The following is a 26,239-nucleotide window of genomic DNA, read 5'->3' on the forward strand; positions in this document are numbered from 1 at the left end:
AAAAAGTTAGTTGCGATTCATACAGTTGCTGTTATAAAACAGTTTAGTTATTGAAATTTAATAAACCCCTATACAATGTAAAATACACAAGTTTTAAATGAAAGCAATCATAACGAATCCAGTACAATCTATACTCTACTGACTTTGCTGATGCACTGCCCGAGGTCGAGGAAAATTGTGGACCTTTTATACCCCGAAAATTGTTTAAATACAGTGGCCAAACGTGGCCATGTGTTAGGGTTCCCACGATTTTCCGGCAATTAGGTGCGGTGATTTTTCTAATATACAGGATGTACTAAAATTATTTATACTCCGGGAAGTGAGGGGTTCCTGAGGATATTTCAAGTAACCATTTCCGTTGCGAAAATACAATCCGCAGCTTTGTTATCGAGTTATTAACAAAAACGAGAATTCTCGTTTTTCGATAAGAATATGATAATGTACAAAATTTCATAAATATTATCACTATCTGTATATACAAAATGTGGTATCTTGAACGCTAATGGAAAAAGCAGACTTTGTTCTGAAGAAGCGGAGATAAGCAGTTTCTGGAGCGACGCACGAACAATATAAATAATGTTGGGTGGTTTCTCAGAGGGTTAAAAATGTACATGTTTGTCAAGTGCGAATCTTGCAATGTAAATTTCATTAATATTATACGTTAATATAACAATAATATTGTTACTATTATATAATATATTATTATTATTATTATATATTAATTACAATAAAATAAGAAATGGTTGAAGATTGCAATGTTCAACCTGGTAATTGCAATCTTCCACATTTTATTTCTTATAGAATATATCAATCTTGTTTTCAATGGTATTTAATTTATTTTAACATTGAAACTACAGTTGCGGACAAAATTGAGTGGACAGACAGCGGAAATGGTTACAAATAAAATTTAGTTGAACTGAAAATTGATAAGGAAGCCTCTGATTATTTTCTGAAAACCTATCGTACTGCCTAAAATGCTAAAATAAATACGTTCGTTGCACTAGACGTTATTTACAAATGTTTATTAAAAGATAAAATTTAAATCCGACTGATTCGTGTCATTTTTTCTGTCTCTCTTCTCGAAAAACCACTTATCCTAGTTTATGCTGTGCGTCAACGCATCCAAGCGGATTCTATATCAAATTAGTCAGTGTCGCTTGGCATGTCCGAACTTTTCAAGAACGTCTTTAACTATATATTTGATCGATACCGGTGGCAGGGGTGGCTGTGGACCAGGGTGCAACCTCTTCCTGTGATCGCGCAGCCCCGACTTCCTCGACAATTGTTGCCCGCAGATATCGCAAATATACGGCTTCTTGCCGGCGTGGGCGAGCAGATGCAGCTGCAAGTCCCTCACCTTGCGCAAGGACTTGCCACAGATGCGACACGTGTTCGGCTTCTTGTCGGAATGCATCTGCATGTGCGCGGCGTACTTGAAGTCCCGAATCTGTTTGCCGCATTTCGGACACGGTATGGTCGCCCTCTTCGAGATTTCCGAGTGCCATCGCGTGTGTCTCTCCAAGGACTCTTGCGACTCGAGGGTGCGCTTGCACCTTTTGCATTGAAACGGCTGGTCGCCGTGCTTGCTCTTGATATGGTTGACGAGGGACTTGTGGTGTTTCAGCACGGCGCCGCAGACGAGGCACTTCGTGAGCGAGTGCTCCTGGTTCATGTGCAGGGTCATGTCGCCCTTGACCTTGAACTCCCTCGGACAGTACTCGCAGACGTACGCGTACTTGTCCGTGTGCTGGCGGGCGATGTGCTCCGTCAGCGTCGTCTTGTTGCGCGTCTTGAAGTCGCAGTCGGTGCAAGTGTACTGGTACTTCTCCACCGGCGCGGAGACCGGAAGTCCGTGCTTCTCTTTCACGTGCAAGATTATCTCCAGCTTCGTCCGGAAGATCGCCGTGCAAATGCTGCACGGATACCTGTACGACATCATGTGGTGCCGCAGGTGGTACTTTTGGTAGAACACCTTGCCGCATCGGTCGCAGTACAAGGGTCTGCAGCCCTTACCGTTGCAGGGCGTCTGAGATTGATTCGATGGCAAGGAACTCGCAGTCTCTTCTTTTTTAGGGTTGGAGATACTATTTTTAGGGTTCGAGAGTGAGTTTTCGGGACGACGGAGGATGTACGCTTGCGCAGGTACTGCCAATGTGTACACGTTTTGGATGTTCCATTGACAGAAATCGTACATGTTGTGGACGTCGCTGAGGGGGTCCAGCGATGATCTAGAACAGATAATAGTGCATTTTGTTGGGGCGTGATGGGTTGCAACGATGCGCGGGGGATAAGGTAATTACATTGTTTGTAATGGTTTAGAGGGTGAGCTTAACGATAGAGTGATATTAGAGAAATTGTTTTCGAAATTTTCAGTGACACTTCTTTTTTCTTATCTAGCAGACAGATTTTTATACAATAAATCGAGATTGGGAGGGATTTTATACTTTTTATTATTTCTAGTATCATTTTATTTGTCACTGTTGTTTAACAATAAATCTACCGTGGTCAAGGTTCCCTATTTTATAATTACTAGAACGATTGAGACAGTTTTATGGAAAAATAAATTATATTGTTGAAGCAACTATTCTAATAAAAATTGTGGGAAATAGATTGGATATTTTTATTCTTATTAGGTAATGCTTGGTAGTCAATTTTATTTAGTGTTAGATATTTGTTTAGTGTTAAACAAATTTTGTATCATGTATAATATTGCATTCGTTTATGTATATTAGAATTAGGAGCTAACGGGAAATATTATTTATTTTAAAATATCAGTGGCTATGTATAAACAATTATGAATAATACAGTCTTGACATAAGTTAACCCTTTATAGTCAAATGGTGATTCTAGGACAAGTCAATTTCATGTAAAATAATCGATAAATCATGTAAAATGGAAATACCATAGATGAGGGTAACTATTTTATAATTCTAGATAAAATGGCTTCAAGTGTGAAGGGTTAATAATAGATCATATTACTATAATGATAGATTATTACTGATAATATTATTATATTATATTACTACAGTAATAGAATTATATTAATTATTGTAGATTAAAGAAACTATGTTGAAATTTTAGATAAAATGGCATCGAGTGCAAAGGGTTAGTAATAGTAATCTATTCTTATAATAATGTTATTGTACTATACCATTATAATAACAGATTAATGATAATATTATTATATTACATTATTATAGTAATAGATTATTATTAATAATTTTTTTATATCAACTGCTGCAGATCAGAGAAACTATGTTGCAGTTCGAGATCAAATAGCTTCAAGTGCAAAGGGTTGAATATTAAAATTCGGATGCCATCGACAATTAAACACATTTGAAAAAAAATATAAGTAATTGAATGGAGAAAAATTGACAAAAATTTCAGACAAAGAAAACAATTTATAAAATCAGTTTTAACGAAGATCTAACAAATTCGATGCCACATAATTGTTTTAACATATAAATGTTTAGCTGTGTGTCATTTCCATACTGAGGCCTTGGAATTATATATTTATTTTACCCATAAATATATTCAAATATTTATGCAGTACTTTTTATTTACATTATCTACAAAGTGATCTATATAATTATTTTCATAGGATTTAGGCAAGATCAACATGATCTATAAAAGGGTGAACTTAATTTTAAAAAAGTCTACGTCTCATAGATTTTCCGCCGAGTTACAGTGTTAATCGTTTCAGTAAGACAATTTATTTATACAATTCTGATATCGAATAATATGCATTCGTACATTTTTACACTATTTACAAAAAAGAATTGACAGGAATCACTTCTGTAAATTAAATATGAACGTCCATTCCACGATGCATGCTGCAAGTAACGAAAACGATGTACATACCACTAGTGAGCGACACATTATATAATATATAATATAAAAGTGACTCCTGTTAATAATCGTAGATTATGCAAAATGTTATAACTTTTTTAGAAGAGGACGAATAATTATTGGCAAACAATTATGGCAATAACTATATTCTAGTAGATTGATTCTTTTATCATCTAAAAAATATTCAAATCGTTATCAGTTGAGTTTCAAAAAACACCATTACATTTTAAAATTAAAATGCAAAATGGGGCCAAATACTTAAAAAGCCTCTAAATATTTATCTAAACATCTCAACAAAATTTAAATTGCTCTCAGATGAGTTCTAAAAAAGTTGTTACATTTTAAAAGTGTCTAAATATTTAAAAACTGTCAAAATATTTAAAAAGTGTCTGAATATTACTGCGACTCGCTGTACACTTTATCCTATCGTCTACTCATATTTCAGCTTCGTCTTATCAGTCGTGAGTCAGCACCCCTGCCGTACAAAACACCCTAATGTATTCGCGTATTTCACGTCCTTTTACTCTGCATATCTATAAGTCTTGAGAAAGTTTTTCTAATTATAATCTTGACAAAACCTTGGCATATCTTTGACATAACCTTGGTCGTCGCAAGACAAGTCGATAAGCTCTGCTCTGCAGTCTGCCTTCAAAATCACTATTGTGATTCGCTCTTTATTGATGTCGTCTTCTTGGCGCCATATTGACATAATTTAAACATAACATTAGTATAAATTCGGTCATCGCAGAGCACCGATAATCTCTGCTGTACAATCTATCTTCCCAATCACTATTGCAATTCGATCTTTACCGAACTCGTCCTCTTGTTACCATACTTCTTAGTAAACTCTTGAACAATCTCCTTTACCGACATAACCGGAAGCGGCGGCAACGGACCCTCGTGACGCTTCCGATGGCAGATCAAGCCTGGCTTCTGTGCGAAAGCCTGGCCGCATATATCGCAAACATACGGCTTTTTGCCGGTGTGTATGAGGACGTGCTGTTCCATGGCGGTTAGCCTCGAAAACGACCTCCCGCAAGCTGGACACGCGTAAGGCTTCAGCCCCGTGTGCAACTGCATGTGCCTGTCGATGGTGTCACCGCGGATCGTCTTGCCACACGTCGGACACACCACCTTGTCTCTCTCCTTGTGCCAGAGCACGTGCTGGTCCAGTCTCTCCTGAGTAGACAAGCATCGCTTGCATATGCTGCACTCGAAAGGGTGTTTGTCGTGCCTGTACCTTATATGGTGCTGCAGGCCATTGGCGCTTTTGTAAGAATTACCGCAAACGGAGCATATCACAGCGGGCGCCTTGCTATGCACCTGGTTGGTGTGCTGTCGCAGGTCGTTCTTCAGCTTGAAGTTCTTCCGGCAGATCGTGCAGCTGTGGGGGTAGCCGCTGGTATGCTTGCGGATGATGTGCTGCTTCAACGTCCCTTTGTTCGACGTCCTGAACTCGCACGAGGTGCACGGGTACATCGCCGCCTCGTCCAATCCGTGCTTTTCTATGCAGTGCGTGTTCAAGTCTCTTATCAGTCGAAAAACCTTCGCACAGTAGCTGCATGTGTGCTTGTACATCCTCAGGTGCACCACCAGCCGCGACTTGCGGAGAAAGTCTTTGCCACAGTGGTCGCATTTTAGAGGACCACTCGATCCTATCTTCGACGTTTTCTGCTGCAAGGGTATCGTCTTTTCTATAACTTCTCTCGAATTTGAGGCGAGAACAGAATGGTGATATTTTTGCTTAACGATTGCTTTTCCGAGTGATCGGTCTACGTTCAATTCTGCACGGTGTGTTAGAGCGGGTTTCAGATTGATCTTCCAGTATCTCTTCGCGCTGGTGGTGATCGTCAGAGGATCTACTGCTGAGAGACTAAAACAAATTAAATTATGTCGAATTTGAATCAGATTTAAAGGCTGAAGTAGAATCTACGTGGTCGAAGGACTAAGCAGACTGTTTCGCGCGTTTTTCCGGAGATGTGTACGGTACGGTGAGACTCGAGTTGGAAATAATTTGGGGTGTTTGGTAGATGAAGTAGAAAACTGTTTATGTGTGTATGGTATTTGGGTCACTTGACATATTTTTATTTGTTCATGTAAATAGAGGGATTTTTAGCGAGGCAACAGAATTGCAAATAAATAATTAAATCAATGGGTAATCGCATGAGTAATTTACTCATTTAGAATAAAGTTACAGTGTTTTTAGTTGTCTATATAATTTTAGCAACGTAAGAAGATTGTAAATGAGTAATTAAATCAATGGGTAATTGCATGAGTAATTTATTCCTTTACAATAAAGTTACATTTATTGCAAACGAGTAAATACCGACAAATGCCAAAATTTTTACAGATTAGATTATCAGACACTTACTCCTTTGAATCAGTTCTTATATTCATTTAATACTGAAATAAATGGTTTCTAATGAAATCCTTAATAGCAGAACTTTAAATAAAAGATAATCTAAAATTTCATGATTTTTATCTTCTATGCAAGATGAACAGAATACTGTATAAAATTGATTGGTAACTGCTTTTTATTTCTCTGTTACCAAAGTTTTATAAATTGTGTATAATGGGATTTTTGTCATAACTTACATGAATATTGTCATAACTTACATGAATATCAAAATCGACGTAAGCGCGTGACAAAAATCTTTCGAGAAACAAAAAAGTTACGATCTAGGAACGTGAGTGTGCATTCGCAAATCATTATTGCCGAGAAAAGGTCAATTTTTATTATCTTTTGGGAACATTCCGAACGTTTTAGATATAAATAATTGTTATATATTCAACGTTTGGAAGCATTTCTACATTTATCTGTGACAGATCTTTGCTGCATAGTACTTTTTTCAATACCTACAATTTCAAAGAAATTTAATTTTATTCAAATATCGAATTTTATTCGAATATTGAATTTTATTCAAATTTCGAATTTTATCCAAATGTTGAATTTTATTCGAATATTGTCTTTTACTAGAATATAGAATTTGATTCAAATATTGAGTTTTATTCAAATATTGAATTTTATTCGATAATTGAATTTTACTCGAATATTGATTTTTATTTAAATATTGATTTTTATTCAAACATTGAATTTTATTCAAACAGTTTATGAACAATTAAATTACTTACTCGAATAAACTATTCAAATAAAATACAATAATTGGATAAAATTCAATTTTAGAATAAAATATTGCGTGAAATAATTAATTACAATGCACGAAAATCTCATCGATCTAATTTACTTATTCGAATTAGATCGACGAGCTTTCTATGCATCGTAATAAATTATTTCTAACACGTCGTATTAGTTAGTAAAATTTCGCTGCAAATAATATTACTGAAACGAAACGTTCCGTGTCTAAGGATTGAAAATAAATATGTTAATTGAAACAGTCAGGAGTACCAAAAAGACTCGCAACTGTTACAAAGTATAATATCGGATTTGGTTTATATTGGCTTCAGTTCATTGGAGCCGACATCTTGGTTCCGTAACCGTTAATTTGCGGTTGCTGGTTACGTTTTTGTATGGCAAACAAAAACGTTCGATATCCATAATCGCAATTTGTTAATAATATAAAACAATCCAAACGTGTGATAATATTTTTGACCTAAGTAAAGTTTATTCCGTTCGTTAATTAAGCCGTTCACTGCACAAATTGATTAACACCATATAAGAAAAAGTGGAGAATTGCGATAAAATAGTGCATATTGTCTTTTAAAATTCCCTTTGCAATTTAAACCGAAATAAATATTGTAAAATGTATAAATACAAATGTAACTTTCATCTAACGGTATATAAAATTTATAGGAACAAATAGACAGAAGGTAATCATTAGTACGTTACCATTTTTATGTTACTGGAAGGGTTAATCGATTTGGCAAGTGAAGAAAGTAATACATTTAAATTCAATGTTTAAATTTCCAAGTTTTTTAACACAAAAAATGTAAATTATAAGATATTTTTATTAGAGATTTAAAAAAAAATAAATAATAAGAGTTCTGTTATAATATATTATTTGTTATTTGTTATATGATATTTATTATATGTTATTCACTATTTTGCATATCCACATTATTATAAGTTTTACTCATCTCGATTATAAGGATGTAATTTTATTTTTCAAGAACCATGAACAAATTGAAAAAATGTAAATTTATAACACTGATAAAGTACATAGTAAAAGTTAAAGTATATAAAATTTAAGTTTATTCTTGGTAACAATTAATTTGACTTCACAGTAGAAGTTAAAATATACCAAATTAAGCTTCCTGCTTGATGATAATTAATCTGACTTCACACTACAAATCCACATACATCAAATTGAACTTTCTTCTTAACAATAATTAATTTAACTTGACAAGTACTTGATTCCGCGACAATTATACTATAACCAGCTAATTTACTTAAATTCCCGTGAGATTTTACTAAAAAATTCACCGTCATCATTCATATCTAACCATTCCCATCGAGTTGCATTATTGCAACGAAATACATTACAGTACTGCGTTAATCAAAGCGACCTCGGAAAAAAAATCATTTACAATTCAATGACCGCCAAACTTTTCTCTTCTAACATTATCAATCCTAATTATCAACTAAACTTATTAGAAATATAAAAAATGATAACTACCCCAAGTGCTTCGACCCATAAAAACGAGAAATCCATCGATTCGCCCAGCGAACGGCTCAATCACTACAGGACAACTTAGTTCGTCTCATTATACGTACCTACAACGATTCGAAATTGTTTAATTTTCCGAACGCGTATTGTAAACTGACCTTTACTCGACATCGATCGCCGTGTTTTTGGTAATGTATTCCCTAGTGAACTCCATGACGATGTTTTTAACAGAGACGACAGGCAAAGGCGGCAACGGGCCAGGGTGTCTCTTTCTATGGCAGATGAGTCCAGGTTTCTGCGCGAAGGCCTGTCCGCAGACATCGCAGATGTAGGGCCTTTTCCCGGTGTGGATGAGCACGTGTTGCTCCATGGCGGTCTGCCTGGTGAAGGACCTGCCGCATATCGGACAGGGGAAAGGCTTGAGCCCCGTGTGCACCCGCATGTGGCCCTCGATGGTTCGGCCACGTAGAATCTTGCCGCAGGTCGGACAGACCACCCTTTCCCTCTCTTTGTGCCAGAGCATGTGCTGGTCCAGACTCTCCTGAGTAGAGAGGCAGCGTTTGCATATACTGCACTCGAACGGGTGTTTATTATGGCTGTACCTCATGTGCCGCCTGAGCGCCGGTACGCTCTTGTACGAGTGCCCGCAGACGGAACATATCACGGCGGGCGCGTCGCTGTGCATCTGATTCGTGTGCTGCTTCAGGTCGTTCTTCAGCTTGAACTTCTTTTGGCAGACGTCGCACGTGTACGGGTAGCTGGTCGTGTGTCTTCGGATGATGTGGTCCTTCAGAATCCACTTGTTCGTGCTCTTGAACTCACACATGTGGCACGGGTAGACCAACGGCCCGTGCTGCTCCGCCACGTGCACCCGCAAGTCCTTCGCCTTCTGGAAGCCCTGCTCGCAGAACCGGCACTGGTTCACATGCTCCTTGATGTGCAGAATCAGCGGCGTCTTCCGGTCGAACCGTTTGCCGCAGTGATCGCACTCCAGGGGTCTAGGCTTCGACGTCCTCGACGCACGCGGTCTAAACTTCCTAGGCGTGTTATCAGGATCCTTCATCACGCGATCACAATAGGCCGAATGAAACGATCGATTAGTTTGACTGCGAAGTTTGCTCGTCGTCGAAACGTCTAGTAACGGAACCGTGCTCAATATTTTCTCTTCCAATGAGTCGTTCGTCGGTGTCGCGTCTTCCAGCGGATTCACCGGCAGGAAACTAAAACAGATTGAGATTCGGGCTGGTTAAAATGCGATTGCTCGGCTGCCAGGCGTCGGTCTAAATGAAGAGCCTTACTTACTTGAAGCATTTTTAGCAGGGAGCATTTCTCGACCGCTTATAAATTCATCGATGTCGAGCAGTAAATAGTATTTAGTTACTGAGTATCGGAGCGGCGACGTTTATATTAGAACTACCGGAAAGTTCTGTCGGATAATGTCAGATCGAGTTTTAATAAGCATTGAGACATATACTTTTCAGAAATGTTATTTACAAATTGCCATCGTGCTGGACGCAGGTAACGAAATTAAATTGTATAATAAATATTAAATATATGAAAAATGTATTATACTATTTCCCTTCGCAGACAGAACTTTCCGGTAGACCTAATATAATAGTAGGCAGCGAAATTTAACCAATACGAGTAATGTCGCAGGTGATAGTATATTAGTTATTGTAATAGAGAATAAAGAGAATCTGTTGCGCGTTGTAATTTGTGACTGTTTCGCCGCAATTGGCAGCCAATAACTTTATTTTACTTGTTTTGGTTCGACACGTGTCGTATCGCAGCCATTTTAACTGCAGAAGGCTTACGGATAAAGTATTGAACCTTTATAAAACTCGAGTTTTGTATCATTTTTTGAGTAGTGCATGATTGAGTCACAATGATACGTTACTGCCAAATTAAACAAAGTGTTACAAAACTGTTGTTATAACTGTTATACGTCAGTTATATGTACGTTTTTCATGTATTAATTAATACTTTATTATAACTTATATTAATTAACATGTGGCGGTGAAGATGTTGTCACAAACACTTTATTATTACTGTTATACGTCAGTCATATAAACTTGCTACATATATTACTTAATACTTTATTATAACTGTTACACACCAGTTACAATAAAGTATTAATTAATACATATAACGAGTTCCTTTCGTTGTTCATTCAAATATAAGAGTACAAGTCTACAAGAACACAAGCATTCGTTCAATTTCGCTGCTCACTGTATGCGTACGCATGTCGCGATAGTTATACAGTACTCCCTTCCTATGTTATTTAGTATAGTATAAGCGAAGCGATTGGAATTAATTATTGGGTTACAGAGGTCTGCGAACACTGTGCAGCAAATATTGCGTCGATTGGCTTCTGCCTTGGTCTCTTCCTCTTATCCACGCCGCTTTACCCTTCTTTTGTCTTAGATAAAACCGAAACAAAAACTATAGATTATGCGATGCAATTGCAACGTTGCCAAAGTCCCGTATTAAGGAGGGAATACTGTTATTATCGAAAATAATTCTCGCAGGACGTAGAGCGAGACTGTTATTGCACCCTTTGTTAATTATATAATTGTTTAATTACACGAATGAAATACTATGCGTAGTAAAATAATATGCATAGTAATTTTTACCTTACGCCTATGTAGCCATATAGGCGTACACGTATAAAACGCTGAAATGTAAACAACCGTTTTACGCATTGTAGAAGTTGCGTATTAATTTGCACCTTAATTTTATTAAAAAATTCATTGTACAATGGGAAATGTAAAAAACGATGTTCATAGAAAATGTTTAAAAATCATCGAAATTTCGTGTCGGAAAGAATTTACAAAAGTTCATATACTTATAGCGATATCGCGTTAAAGACTCTGTTAAACGATGCTTGTCACATCGTACAGAAGTTGCTTTATACATCTCATGAGAACTCGATCGAAGTTCTACAAAAATATAAACAAAAGACGAGATTGATCATCGAGCCTTACAGTTTCTTTGAAAATTGCAAGGACCCCTTCAAGTTCCAATATTTAATACTCACTGAAATATTTATGACGTTGATACAATATTGCAACTGACATGCGTAAACTTTCTGGTCGGCAGAGTCTTTTCCTTTGATCTAGACTGATATACAAGGTGTCCCAAAATTTGTCATCTTCCAGAAGTAACACGGTACAGCTTGTTCCACATCAAAGAAGAAGACGCTAGACAATACTCTGTACAGTGCAGCAAGAACAAAGGCTCGCAGGATAAAAATATAAAGTCCAAATATATTCTACATAAATGCAATAAAACACGACTCAGAATCTGAGCGTAACCCCCTCTTTCCGTCGCGTCCCGCAGTGAAGCAGATGCAGCTTGCCGACTCGACTACGTAGCAGCACGTTGAAAATTCGCGCGCCCGCCTCTCATTGGCTACTATTTTTTCGTTAATATCTCGTTAACAAAGCCGCGGATTGTATTTTTGCTAAGGAAAAAGTTACTCTAAATGACCTCAGGAAACCCTCATTTCCCGGAGTTACTATAATTTTGATACACCTTGTATATATATAAGAAAATATTTGAACACTATATTTCCATTCCAAGTGGCACTATACGTCGACCAAGCAAAGTACGTAGAGTAACGTTGATCAAATTTAACAAAACGTTTCATCGCTACCCTGCGTTATAAAAAACATCATAAAATAAATATTAGAGTGTCCCATAAGTTCTTTCTGCGCCACGTTGTATGCTTGATGAAAATCAGCAATATCCAATGCGCGAGATAGTGGATGCCACTAACAATTCCCAAGACAACGGTACAGAATCTGTCCCGTCCTGGGCATAAGGCCCCAGGTACGATTTTTGAGCAAGGGGGTTATGAAGGGCTTACGATACTAGCAACGGCAAAAGGCTATTTTTGAGGAACAGTATATCATGGCATAAAGTAATATTTCGAACGAGGCATGGTTTTTCGGTTTTATAATCTTTCGTTTTCGGCCTCAATAACGAATGCTGGTATCATGATCCCCGGGATTTCTGAACGAGCAGACCTGGAGGAAATTCCGAAAACCATTGTAATTCGTAGTTTCTAGTGCCGAAGAACTTGCAGAACGTTACTCCCACTATCACACCTTTCTCCTATCTCTACTTCGGCCCTTTTTCACTTCTACCAAGATTTCATAGAGGCGAAGCTTTCGTTAAAGCTTGCACGATTGTAAATAATTAAAATCGTCCCTAGTTCCAGTCGAGTCAGTTTGTTAAACAGAATCGTCCCCAGTTCTAGTCGCGTCAGTTCGTTAATCCTTAGATATCGCCGCAAGCGAACAATAATGAAAGAATTTCCGTAGATAAAGTTGCCTATTTTCTTAACTATTTCGACAAAAAGTTCAGTGATCGTTTTGTACCAACCCAGAATATCTCTGCAGATGAGCCCATTGTTGGATTCAAAGGAAGAATTTCATTCAAAACATATAGTCTCAGAAAACCAAACAAATGGGGACTTCGTCTATAATTATTGACATTGTTACCTGTATAAAATGCTTTTCACTTGTATAATAATAGTTGCTTATAATAGCAGTCAATAACCGAAGCTGTAGGATACCATATGTTCACCAATAAACTCTATACTAGCATCATACTTGGCCGAAAAATACTTAATGTGCAATGCCAATTAACTGGAACGATACTGACCAATAGAAAAGGAATACCTTTCATAATGAAACCACCAAAATTAAGGATTGTGTAAATTCCAAAGAGTTGGATAGAGAGGCATGCGTTGCCTTATAGAGTCATATGTCCGCGCCAGCGACGCCATATTGGCACGTGTGCGACGCCGATTGAAGGATCGATCACCCTCGATCGTTAGTGTTCTGTTTCTTTTTCTTCTCGTCCATACCTTCGCCGAGTGTAGTCACGCGTTCTTGTATTCAGATATAACCTTTAGTATATTAATCTTTACGTAATTTCCTGTCGTAAATCGAGTCAGTTCGTTAAGCAGAATTATCCTAAATTCAATTCCAGTCCGTTCGTCAGGAAGAATCGTTCTTGCCACCCGTAAAGTTGTGACAGCGTCGGACAAGGAATTATTTTGCCACCAGTAACGTTGTGGCAGCGACAACAAGAACGACCGAAGTGATCGAGTTATTCATCACTACTGTCTTCAAGGCCGTGAGTTGCTTGCAGATATCACAAACTGTATCAGGCGGGAATAAAGAATTGATTCTCCGAAGTTTGGCTTTACAATCCCCTTACTTCGTTAACCGGTCGTAATCGAAATTGCTAAACAATGTGAACCATACAACGCAACAAACTCATTTAACACCTTAGAGTACGGAGTGGGAGACCTTAGGCAGCCCCCCCCCCCCCTCCAGGATTAGTTTTTCTTTAACAACTTCGTAAATAATTTCGTAAATTTTGTTGAAAGAAGTAAAATCGAGTTCGTTAGTTTGACTTAGTAAATTAAATAATCGTTTTTTAATTTACTAACCTTCTTTGTAATATTAATGTGTGGATTTATAAACAAAACAAAACAATGTTTGTGTGGGGGACTTTAGTGACCCCAATCCGTCCTTCATGTCATAAAATAGACTCCGTGCTCCTAAGGTTAATCAAGATGAGATATGCGAATCGGTATGAAATTTGACTTCCAAACCAACTCACAGAGATCGACCTTATCTACGTGCGATTTACTTCTTCACCGACACGAAACAAATCCTTTTTAAAGAGCCAAGTCACTGGAGACGAGACTTGGATGTTATTAGGTTGGTGCATATGAAATGTCGGATGTTTAAGTAAATATATAAAACTGTATATCTTTTTTCAAAAGCTGTTGATTTAATCAAAGTATGCCCCGTTTGCTTTACTACACCTTTTTCAACGAGATTTCAATACAGAAATGCCTGTCTTAAACAAATTCTGATCTTTAGAATTAATAAACTCTGATATGGAATATTTCAGCCTGTCTTCATTTATATACTATTTAGTCCGTAAAAACTGTCCTAAATGTTTAAAATAGTGAAAGTTGGTTGGCGAAAGATCTATATTTTATAAAATTGTATATTTTATTTTATTTAATTTCGCAATTGTTTTGTACGACGTATGCGCAGTTTTTATGGGCTAAACAGTATGTAAATGGAGACAGTCTGAAAAATTCCACACTATAGTTTATTGATCCGAAAAATCGCACTTAATCTAAGGAAAATCAACCTTCAACTGTTGCGAAGCCAGGAGTCGACCCGAAGAAAGTTCTTTGGCGAAATTGGTGGGACTGGAAAGGTGTAGTGTACCACGAGCTCCTTCTACAAAGTGAAACGATCGATTCTACAAAATATAGCATCAACTGGATGAATTGAAAGCCGCCATAGCCAAAAAACGGGCAGAATTGGCGAATCGATGAGGTGTCGTTTTTTTTTCGACTTTATACCTGATCCTTCTAACTCTCCAGACCTTATCTCATTCGATTATTTCTTGTTTCTCTCGTTAAGTAATTCTCTTCACGATAAATGTCAGAAATCCGAGAGCGAAACGAAAATACCATGATGAGTTGCTGGATGAATATTTAGCAAGTAAGTCTGAACTGATTTTTGTAAAGAGGACATAACGAGGTCTCCTGAGAGATAGAAGAAGGTAATGGAGCAGAAGGGTTACGCTGTAACAAGGCGAAAGGAGACGAAGACAAAAGCTATCGACCATTATTGTAGCCAATTCTGGACTGCGACCGAACCTTCGCGAAACGTCGAGAATGTGGCAGACTGCTTTAATTACCAAATTGTTTATTAACCATCATGGCTAGCAACGAGGTAGTATAAATAGAGAAATCTTGGTTAGATCGGTGCTACACCTGTGAGAGAGGACGAGGTAAGCCATGGCCGCTGCTCTCAGGGAAGGGAGAGAGGAACAGGGTAGCCTTCTGGCCGCCTATAGGAATCTTGTTGGAGTTTCAACGATGTCAAGCGATTGAAAACAGTCCCACCGAATTGTTTTATAGCACTTTATGAGGGTGAACCATTGGCGACGAAGGCCCCGGACGACACGGGCATTTTCAGTTCAAAAGCAGAGATCGGATCGTGCAGTTGCCACTTCGAATTTTCATTAACATCATATTTTCTGTATTTCTGTAGTTCTGTCACACATCGTCATTTATTTGATCGGATAGGCGAATGTTCCGCTGTGTAATAATTAATTCCTAATAAAGTACATTTAAGTTTTAATTGAATTTACAACAAATTTGCATAGGTTCTTCGGTTGCCATGTCGGTAGGAGAGGACGCCCATGAAGACCGGCTGCCTTCCGGACATGGAAATACGATAACCTTGCACCGTAGTTTGAACCTATTGGGAGAGAACGACTAAGAAAGCCGGCCGATAGTAGGCCACCTGATAGTGGTCTCGTTTGATCAAATTAGTTTTCGTTGTATGCCATTACATGCTAGCAAGGAAATTGGTCAAAGATAAACCTGTAATTCCATGTCATCCTCTGATCAGAAGATATCTCCTTTTGTCCTAGAAATCCGAATAACTCGCATTCAGAATTTATTTCAACGATCGACAGCCCCTATCTCTTAAACAATAAATATCGTCTATTGATTTCGCATCAAAGAAAGGGAAAAAGCTTATGGAACACCCCAATGATAACTATTCAATTTTGATCATTGTATTCCTCATAGTGTACTCCTTGGTGAACTCGGTAACAATGTTCTTAATTGACACTACGGGAAGGGGTGGAAGCGGTCCAGGGTGTCTCTTCCTATGGCAGATGAGTCCGGGTTTCTGCGCGAAGGCCTGGCCGCAAATGTCGCAAACGTAGGGTCTCTTCCCGGTGTGGATCAGCACGTGCTGCTCCTGCGCGGTTTGCCTTCTGAACGACTTGCCGCATACGGGGCAGGGGAAGGGTTTTACCCCGGTGTGCACCCTCATGTGAGAGTCGAGGTCGCGCCCGCGGAACCTCTTGCCGCAGGTCGGACAGAGCACCTTCTCCCTGGTCTCGTGCCAGGTCAGATGCTGCTCGAGATTCTCCTTGGTGGTCATGCCTCTGCGGCAGATGCGGCAGACGAACTCTGGCTTGTAGTGCCTGTACTTCATGTGCGCCTTCAGCGCGTGCAGGTTCTTGCTAAAGTGTCCGCAGACGTCGCAGACGATCGGCGGCGCGTCGCTGTGGTTCTGCTTGACGTGGTGGTTCAGCGCCTTCTTGATCTTGAACTGCTTGCCGCACACGTCGCAGGCGAAGTTGTAGCTGCTCGTGTGCAGCCTGATGTAGTGGTTCTTCAGCGTGCCCTTGTTGTTGCTCTTGTACTCGCACACGCTGCAGTCGTACACCTGCTGCCTGTGGATCCTCTCGACGTGGGAGGCCAGGTATCTACGGAGTCGGAACGTCCTCGGGCATTCGGCGCACTTGTGTCTGTGCTTCTTCAAGTGCTCCGCCAGGTTGCTTTTCTTCGAGAACTCGCGGCGACAGTGCTCGCACTCCAGCCGGCTCGTTACCGCTCTCCTCTTTGTTCGCCGATCGCCGCCACTCGCCGGAGACAATGCCGGCTCTCCCTTGTCCCCGTTGCAGCCGGCCTCGTGCGCAAAACTCTCCTTCTCGGTCCAGGACGCGTAGGTCGAGCTCAGCGCCTCGCAGCACTTGTACTCTTCGCTCAGAGGATCCGAGGCCCTAAAACAGACAATTCACGAACCGCGTTATCATCGATTCGACAGCGAAGCAGACAGGCTTAGCATTTAACGGTCGGCGACGTAATCTACAATGCGTTCGTCGTTCTTTGCGTGTCTTTACACGCGCGGCGGCCTACCTTTGAACCGTCCAACGCACTCGCAGCCTGGAAAATGAGGAAAAGTAACAGATTATTATTGCTTACGCAGCACCGTTTAGTACAGCAGGCATACTTATCTGGGCGCGATAACATGGTCGTTCTCTCGGGAACTCTCGCGACCACGTGTCGCGATCGGTTCCCAGTCGTCGGATCAGACTGTTGCGATCAGGAAGGGGGGGTAGCTTAGAAGATCGGACTCAGTAAAAATATTTATTTCAAACTCAAAGCTATACACAGCACGTACGTGTCTTTACGAAGGTATTACGCTACGGTATTGATTTTAGAAAAATAGCGGTCGCAGGCGTGCCTCCATCCACGTGAGCTTCTTTTTCCATTGTTTTATTGGGGGGGGGGGGGGGGGGGTAGAACTGTCTTAAGCTTATGTTACAGTTATTCTTGGGAGGACTAGCTCGCAAAGAAAACAAATGTCGAGGTACAGGGCGATTCAGAAAACGAGGATTGAATCTTTGAGTTTACCAGGCTCGCGATGTTTAAACGAATGGATTATTGAAACGCTTGTCGCGAAAATAATAATATAAAATCTTCTCGTTCGTCTTTAAGTTCGTCAGGCTTCTCTCGAATCACCCCGTGCATCACAGTAAACGGGTTACCATCCGATTCGTAGAAGAAAAGAGTTCTTAATTAATGTTTACTGAGGACTGTTGCTCATCTCGCATTCGACCCAAGTTTAATAATTTTACCCGACGATTATGAGTTAGTCGGATTCGATTTGAGAAAAATTGGTCGTTACGATCACGTGATTTTATAATACACTGAAACGCGAAACTCTGTCATCGGCTATCGATGACAGCGATACTCAATGTATCTTTCCTTCTGTATAACGTTAATTCGAATTCTCGTAAACAATGAAAGTTTGTTAATACATCCGAGACGAAAGTCGGCTCGTACGTTCGTCGTTAGGACAGTTCGAAAGGATAGTATAGTTCTTCATCCGTGTCTCTTAAATTTACAAGGCTGTTATTATATTGTACAATTTATGCTATACTTACAATTATATGCAACAGGTCTAAAAATAATTATTGTTTGCTATTCCGTGTCTGCGATCATTCTCGCAAGGATGGTATACGCATTGCCTCGGATTTCTGTTCCCGTCCATTGTTCAAAATATCTCTATCTTAACGAACGATTAGATCGACAGAGATATTTTTACTTGTTGTTGAAGCCTCCCTTTCGAATATTTGTAAATGTCGCGTGCGATAGTTCGTGAAAGAATTTGTTTATCGGATATATTGACTTTAGCGTTGACCCTGTTAGTTGGACATCTTTGAATACTCTATAGGTAAGCTGTGGCTACTGTACAGTTAAATTATTATAGTGACAGTAGATGAAATATCATTCGAGAATGTAGTTTTGTGGGACTCATCAATATTTAACCCTTTGCACTCGTAACAATTTTAACTGTAAAAATCATTTTTCTTGCTTAGAGTGTATTTTGTTCATATAACAATTTATAGTCAGATAATAATTTGAGCGGTGTTCAGAGACACCACTCGAGTGCAATGTGTTAATCATACCGTCCATCTTCATGATCTCATATACCAAATGAACGATATTAAATGTTACAAAATTAATTTTTGGCTTAAATTCGAATGCGATTAAAGTATTTCAATATAAATAAACAACTGAAGAAATATTGTTGAAACACAAATGAGAAATCAACGAGACCTTCTGTTAGATAATTTAAAATGATAGAGAAATATAAATCGCGTGACAATACTAAAAAAAGAAGTTCGAAGAATAATGTAATTAAAAATTATAGAGCGAACTATACAGGGTGTCCCATAAACGTAGTAAAATCAATAAATGACAAGTATCTGAGGTAATTTGAAGCAACTTTTTCCTTTATAAAAATTTTCTTCGAGGTCTCGTTGACAAAAAACAGAGACCAATAAGAGGCGCGCCCTTCTGGCGCTAGGCAACAGAGCCAATCAGCGGATCTTGGGTTCCTTCGGTCGTTGGCTCTGCCGTCGCGCGTCAGCCGATCTTGTCTCTCATTGGTCAGCGACCAATTGTCGCAAAGGAAAAAGTTGCTTCAAATAACTCAAGGAATCTCTTCTTTCCTGATTACGACTGACTTTTACGACACCCTATATATTTATTAATTGCTGGGAGATGTTCTTCAACAACGAGTAGGCACACATTGACCGTGAATTTAGACGCGGGAAGTCAGACTCCACGATCGAAGTTAACAACAACAATTTCTCGGCACCGGAAGTCGCGATCGATATGCAAAAGAATTGAAATCTGTTCGTGGCAGACGAGGCAGTCAATGAATCATCCCCCGTTACCACCGTCGGACACTTGTGACAATCACAATTTCGTGTTTTGCTTGAAGACAGTCGCATCAATTGTATGCAGGTTGCGGCTTCAAAATATGCTGTGGAGAACGATATTTACAAAAATCAAGATGTCGTAGTTACAGTTTCAAATATTTAACCCTTCGCACTCGAAGGAACCAGGAAATTTCTTTCGGCTTACAATATTTCAATTCTACGTGATCTGTTTCGCGTTGATCACGCGACGTCGAACTTATTGTTTTATGGAGAATTTGCGTTTATCGATGTTTGAAACGTAACAGGAACATGATCGAATTTTCAATGGCGCTGCACAGTCGCCAGTCGAGTGCAAAGGGTTAATAAGACGTTGCACCCAATTAAAGAGACTAATTGATAGGTCACGCCCCGTCAGGAGGCCGAACGAATGTTCATTTTGTTAAATTCGGTAGGATTTTAATTGAAAAGTGTATACGTGTTTTACATACTTGTAATTAATCTCCAGGAGGTTTTATAAAAATAAAATTTATTGCATTCTACGATCAGACATTTTGAAGCATCGATTCCAGGAAAATTGTTGCACCTTGCAAGCTAAAATTGCGACTTTGAACAGCAAATTTGTTTATCTTATATAACTTGAATAGAAACAATATGCAAGATAAAGACACAATAAGATAATATAGTATAATGTACAAGTATTGTCGAATTTTGAATTTTCCACGAGTTCGCGTTCAGCGGTAATAGTCTCCGCCATTTTGGACAGGATTTTAGACAGTTGGACTCAAAAATCAACAAATGTCTCTAAACAAAAGAATTGCAACGTGCTTTGTAAAATGAACTTTTCAAACAGAACGACGCGTCTCAACAAAGCGTCTCAGTTTTTGAGAAAACGATTTTGAAAAAATTACCTATTTTCAACCTCGTGACCGAGCATGGCCCCTTGAAATGAATGACAGTTTCACGTAGCGCTTAAGAACCGGTTCTGAAAATAACTATTGCAAACTGTTGTATAAAGATGCTTAAAACAATTATGAGAACCTTGCCGACAACTATAACGAAGAATCGAAGATATTTGCTTCAGTTCTCACTTTCTTTTTTTGTCGGTTCTATAACAATTCCGAAACGCGTTTGCATGTCATAATTAAATGTCACGCTCATAAATAAGATAAACATTTATCTTATTTTACTTTACTGATTCGTAAAACACATAAAACTAGCACGAGACAATTAAGTTTATTATAATATATTTTCGTTTGAAAATATGTTACACTTCTTATACGAATTATCACAAATAAATTTGCATTTTTATCTTTTTATTCCGGTTAAGGTGAGTTGTTTGATTCACCTCGCACCCAGTTGAATACTTAAATAACAATTTAGTACTAAAGGGTAGTATGACATACCCTATTTCGCAAAATAAACCTGGTAATAATAATACAAATAACCGACCTTATAATGCCTTGAAAATGCATTATATCGCAAATAGCACTATGCAGTTTGGATAATCGTGACTTTAAATAATAAAACAATAGCACTATGCAGTTTGGATAATGGTGACTTTAAATAATAAAACAACGTTGTCAGAGCACTCTGACCAAACAAAAATCTAGCAAGTGTCTCAGAACCTATATAGAACCGAAAAGTAAAAAAAGTCGAACAATGATACGCGCTTAACGATAAACATAACTTTCAATTCTTCGTAACAGTGTTCGAAACAGAGGCCAAACTTCATTCTGAAGGATGGAAATCGCGGTGTTGAAGAAACCTGGTAGCAACCGCGTCGCTACCACCGACAAGACCCGTCTGAATCGCCGGCGCGTGCCCGACAGTGAACGGATTGAAGAAAAAGGATTCTACGTCTCGTCCTCGACGACCTCCTCGTTCTCGCGGGCGTTCACTTCTTGGACGTATCCCTCGGTGAACTCTTTGACGATGTCGGCGATAGGCATGACGGGCAGCGGCGGATGAGGGCCGGGATGCGTCTTCCTGTGGCAGATGAGTCCTGGTTTTTGGGTGAATGCCTTGCCGCATATGTCGCACACGAACGGCCGCTTGCCGGTGTGTATGAGGAGGTGCTGGCGCAACTGGGACCTCCTGGCGAAGGGCTTGTTGCAGATGACGCAGGAATGTGGCTTGCATCCCGTGTGCACGGCCATGTGCCTCTTGAACGAGTCCTTCTTGGTAAAGGTCTTGCCGCACTCGGCGCACACGATCTTCTCTCTCTTCTCGTGCTGGGTGAGCAGGTGCTGGTCGAGGTTCTCCTGGGTGACCATGCGCCGTTTGCATATGTGGCACTCGTACTTGGGCTTGTAGTGCGCCCACTTTTGGTGCACGTAAAGGGAACCGCTGTTTTGGCAGAGCTTGCCGCATACGTCGCAGTTGATCGGCTTCTCCTTGTGGTGGAACCGCACGTGGTTGGTCAGGTCGCCCTTCACCTTGAACTTCTTCGGACAGAACTTGCACTGGTGCTCGTATCGGTCCGTGTGCTTCCTGATGAAGTGCGATTGCAGCGAGTGCTTCGACCGGCACACGAAGCCGCAGGTGGCGCACGGGAAGAGCAGGTTGTTGGGCCGCTTCCGCGGCCAGGTCTCGTGCTTCCGCTCCAAGTGGGCCGCGAACAGGCTCTTTTTCAGTGTCCGGTAGTCGCAGACGGCGCAGATGTACGCGCCGTCCTCCTGTATGCACACCTTCTTCTTGTGCGTCCAGGCCACGTGCTTCCGGAACGAGATCGCCGAGCTGAACATCTCGGAGCAGACCTTGCACTTGAGCGCGCCGCCAGAGCTCTTCGAGATCTTTCTACGACTCTTGGACGGCGTCGCGTGGTTGCCAGCCGCCTCCAGCATCTCCTCCTCCAGGTACTCGACCTGCTCCACCTGCTCCACCTGGTCCGACTCCTCCGCCGGATCCGCGTCCTCGATCTCCTCCAGCTGTTCCAACTGCTCGGTGGTGTACATCTCCGGGTCGTCCACAGTCTCCTCAAAGTCCAACTTCTTCTCATCGACCTCGCTCGACGTCAGCTTCTCTATCGTCACCATGCTGCCCTGCACTTTCACCTGGTACAAGTCGCCAATCTTGTCCGTCTCCTCCTCGATCGAGCCGTTCAGAATGATCGGCTTCACGTCCACCTGCTCCTCCTCCTCCTCTTCCTCCTGCTGTTCTCTCTGCTCCAAGCTGCCGTTCAACAAGTGATCCTCCTCCTCCTCGTACAGCTTCTCGTCCGTCGAGTCGTACGGCAGCTCCTCGTTGTACAGGCTCTCGATCTTCACCAGGCCTTGCTTGTTGTCGTCCTCGTTATTCTCCAGCTCCTCGAGCTGTTCCGGTATGTACTCGTCCGGCAACGGCGTGTCGTCTTCCGGCACGAACGCGTAGTAAGGCTTCCCGTCGAACTCCAGGATCTGCCATTTTCTCATCACCACCGACTCCTTGTCGTAGAGAAAGATACCACGCGAGCTCAGGCTCTGAAGGTCGTACCTGAAACATCACCGAGCGACAGCGTTATTTCAAGAGCGATGTGCCACGTTGCCGCGCAACTGCAAGCCATTTTCAGTCAAGCCGAGTCTCTCTTATTCTTACGTGCTGCGGCTACCGACGCGCGGGCCCTTGCCAAACTTGTTGTTACGCGGCTGGGTTAGACAGATACGCGAATGATTGAGCGGCGTGGTTGTTAGCGTGGGTCGGTCACAAGTCAAGCCATCGAGGGGTTTAGTTTATTGCTACGTGGAGGCTGCGGGACGATACTCTGGTACCGGATTAGTCATCGGGTGTGGTTTAGTGTCAGAGAATTAGGTGAAGCGATATGTGCTGCTGGTGAGTGGGCTACTCGCAATTACACTCGCGGCTCGAGCCATCATTCTTTATTCCGATCACGTGGTGACCAGCTTACATATCTTACAACGAGCACCGTGGATCCACAGACCAAGATGATTGTCTTGCGCACAGATCAACACTTTATCGAGCTTTTTTTTTATTTTGTTTGGCAGTGTTTGAATTGATACTTATAACAACTAATAATTTTTTATTTATTACTGAGATATTATTATAGAATTTTTTAATCTCTTAGGTATGGCTAATTTTGCGCTAATTACGTTTTCGGTTCGTAAATTACTGTTATTCTTAATGTGTAGTTTTCTTAGTATAGCTATATATGTAGCATTACACATATACATATTCTATAATTATTACATTTCACTTAAATTGTTTACCTTAATAACTAATAATACAGTTAACTAAAGCACAAAACATCCACTAAAATCAAAATAATAGCGCCTCCTCCCTAAGAGGTTAATATTAAATACCTTTCGCGGTGAATAAAATAAATAAAATAAGTATTGTTCAACCCTAACGCTATAAAAATGTTTACAGGTCGGTAAAGTGTTAATCACCGCAATTAACGACACAATATTTTACGAAATTAAACGGTACAACGTGTGTGTTATTTCGAGGGTGATAACCTTAGAAAACAACCCTTCTTCATCTCTCGTAACAATTTACAGGGTTGCGAACTATTCGAAATGAAATATCAACACGGTCACGAATGTTATAGCATTCATTCTCATTTCTAATGAAAAATGAGACGCACGATATTTCATTAAAACTTATAAGCAAAATTATCATGCATTCTATTCTAATAATAGCGCTGCTTTTTTGTTTCGATGTTAATGGCAAATATATACAGGCTCATATTCATTTCGGCCTTTTTTTACTGTCCACGAACGTGTTAACAATCGAAATATTCCTTGCAAAATATAAAATACGAGGCAGATAGTTTAAAAACATTGTGGCGTCCTCGGCAACCCTTTGCGGGGTTGTTCTAGGGTTAAAATTTTGCTGAAATATTCCTCTCGTAAACGCTGCGGTTACGACTAATGGTTATAAGCGACCGACAAATTTGTTCGTTGCTGATGGCCATTATCGATGAAAGGAATTCTATTTCGGTCGCTCGTAGTAGTTGCAGGTGAAGGAAATTTATGTCAGCTGCTCGTAACGGGTATCGGTGAAGGAAACTATTTCGGTCCCTCATAACAGTTATCGATAAGGGTTGATTTATTTCGATGCTTCGTAATAACCGACAGCAATATTCGAAACGGTTTCGTAAATTGTTCAGTCAAGGTTTTTAAACTGTTGACACTTTACCGACCCAATGACCGATTAACACTTTACCGATCTAATTCGGTAGTTAACAATTCCGTTGTTACAGGGTAGTTAAATCTAGTAACATTTTTGTATCTTCATAACATTATAACCGTCAACAATTTTTATTCTCTCTATTTTATTACTCGCGAAAGGTGTGCAATATTCAAAAAATTATTTAATAACATTGGAGCTTACTACCAGTTGATAAAGTGTTAATAAAAATTTTGGTTTATGCGATTGTAAAAAATGGAAAGTACCAACAATTATTGTCACTCTTATTAATTGATATTTAGCACTCTTTAAAGAACTTAACATTGAAACAGACATGACGAGTTTTTTGGGCAGATTATAAAATATAAAATGTGTAAAAGAAATTCTGAATAAATCACTGAGGAAATACAAAATATTGCTTTCTGAAATTTTCTATCTGTGAATTGGTTGATAATTTCAAAAATAAGTTTTATAGATTTATGTCTGTTAATCTTACGTAATAACAGATATAAATCTGAAAAAACGTATTTTAAAATTTGTTATACCAACTCAAGTAAAAATTGCAATTTTTCCTATATAATTCTTTTACTTTAAAATGTTTATATTGCTTGATCCAATTTTAAAACAATTGTTTCGTGTTAAACAATGCTCTGTTATTAATGCGAGTGTTGTATTTCTTTTGGTTATAATTTGTTTCGATACTAATTTTATAATTTTATATCTTTCTAAATTCGATTTTTATTCGTTTTTCAAATTTAAAATATATATTGAACTATTACTGTTTGAAGTTAGGCGTTATAAACAATATTCTACTATTTTGATTGAATATGTAAAGAATATAAGAGAATATATTTCTATATGTTGATATACTGATGTATATTACTGTATATTACTATATATTGTTATATATCACCATATGTTACTATATACTAGATATTACTATACATTACTATAGATTGCTAAAATTACTTTTTATTCTATTATGGTCTCGTGTTTCTTTCAATGCAAACTATGATATAAAATTATACAAAAAACTGAAAACGAGAAATTAGCTTCGTAGGAAATTTGCACGTGTATAGTAATCTAATTGAGTTATTGCACACAGTAATCTAGAATCATGCTTTAAACCACAATATAACAACAGAAATTTTGTAATCAATATGGAGGCCAATATAATAATAACCGTATGCAAAATAAATGTTGGAATTTTCGATCCTTCATAATTATTTAAACATTTTACAATAGCTCTTTCACTTTATGTTCGAGTAAAATAATTCTAAATCAATATTTGTTCAAGTTCTAATTAAAACTAAGAAAGACAAATGTAATTTCCAACACTAACATTTATCGGCTGCAATCGAAATAGTTTGTCGCATCAAAAACCATAATGAACAACCAAAATAAATGTCCGTTCACAGATAACAATTATCGACGATGACAAACAATTTTCGTTTATCTATAATTATTATTTGTAACGAAAAACATCCTAAGCGAAAGAGTTATATTCTTATCCTATGATATTTTACACTTTGTTTGTAACAATCACTGGTCCCTATCATTTA

At 39.2% G+C, this 26,239-nt stretch overlaps 1 protein-coding gene across 1 annotated transcript in view; it reads right to left on the minus strand.

Annotated features, from left to right (window-relative positions):
• Positions 1-17,461: 17,461 nt before the first annotated feature.
• LOC144470319 (uncharacterized) overlaps positions 17,462-26,239 on the minus strand; it is a 78,284-nt gene continuing 69,506 nt past the window's right edge. The window contains exon 5 of the mRNA XM_078181314.1: positions 17,462-23,024. Coding sequence (XP_078037440.1) covers positions 21,407-23,024 — 1,618 coding nt within the window. The 3' untranslated portion in view covers positions 17,462-21,406. The remainder of the gene's footprint in view (positions 23,025-26,239) is intronic.

The sequence above is a fragment of the Augochlora pura genome, chromosome 5 (genome assembly GCF_028453695.1).
Source record: "Augochlora pura isolate Apur16 chromosome 5, APUR_v2.2.1, whole genome shotgun sequence".
NCBI lineage: Eukaryota > Metazoa > Arthropoda > Insecta > Hymenoptera > Halictidae > Augochlora > Augochlora pura.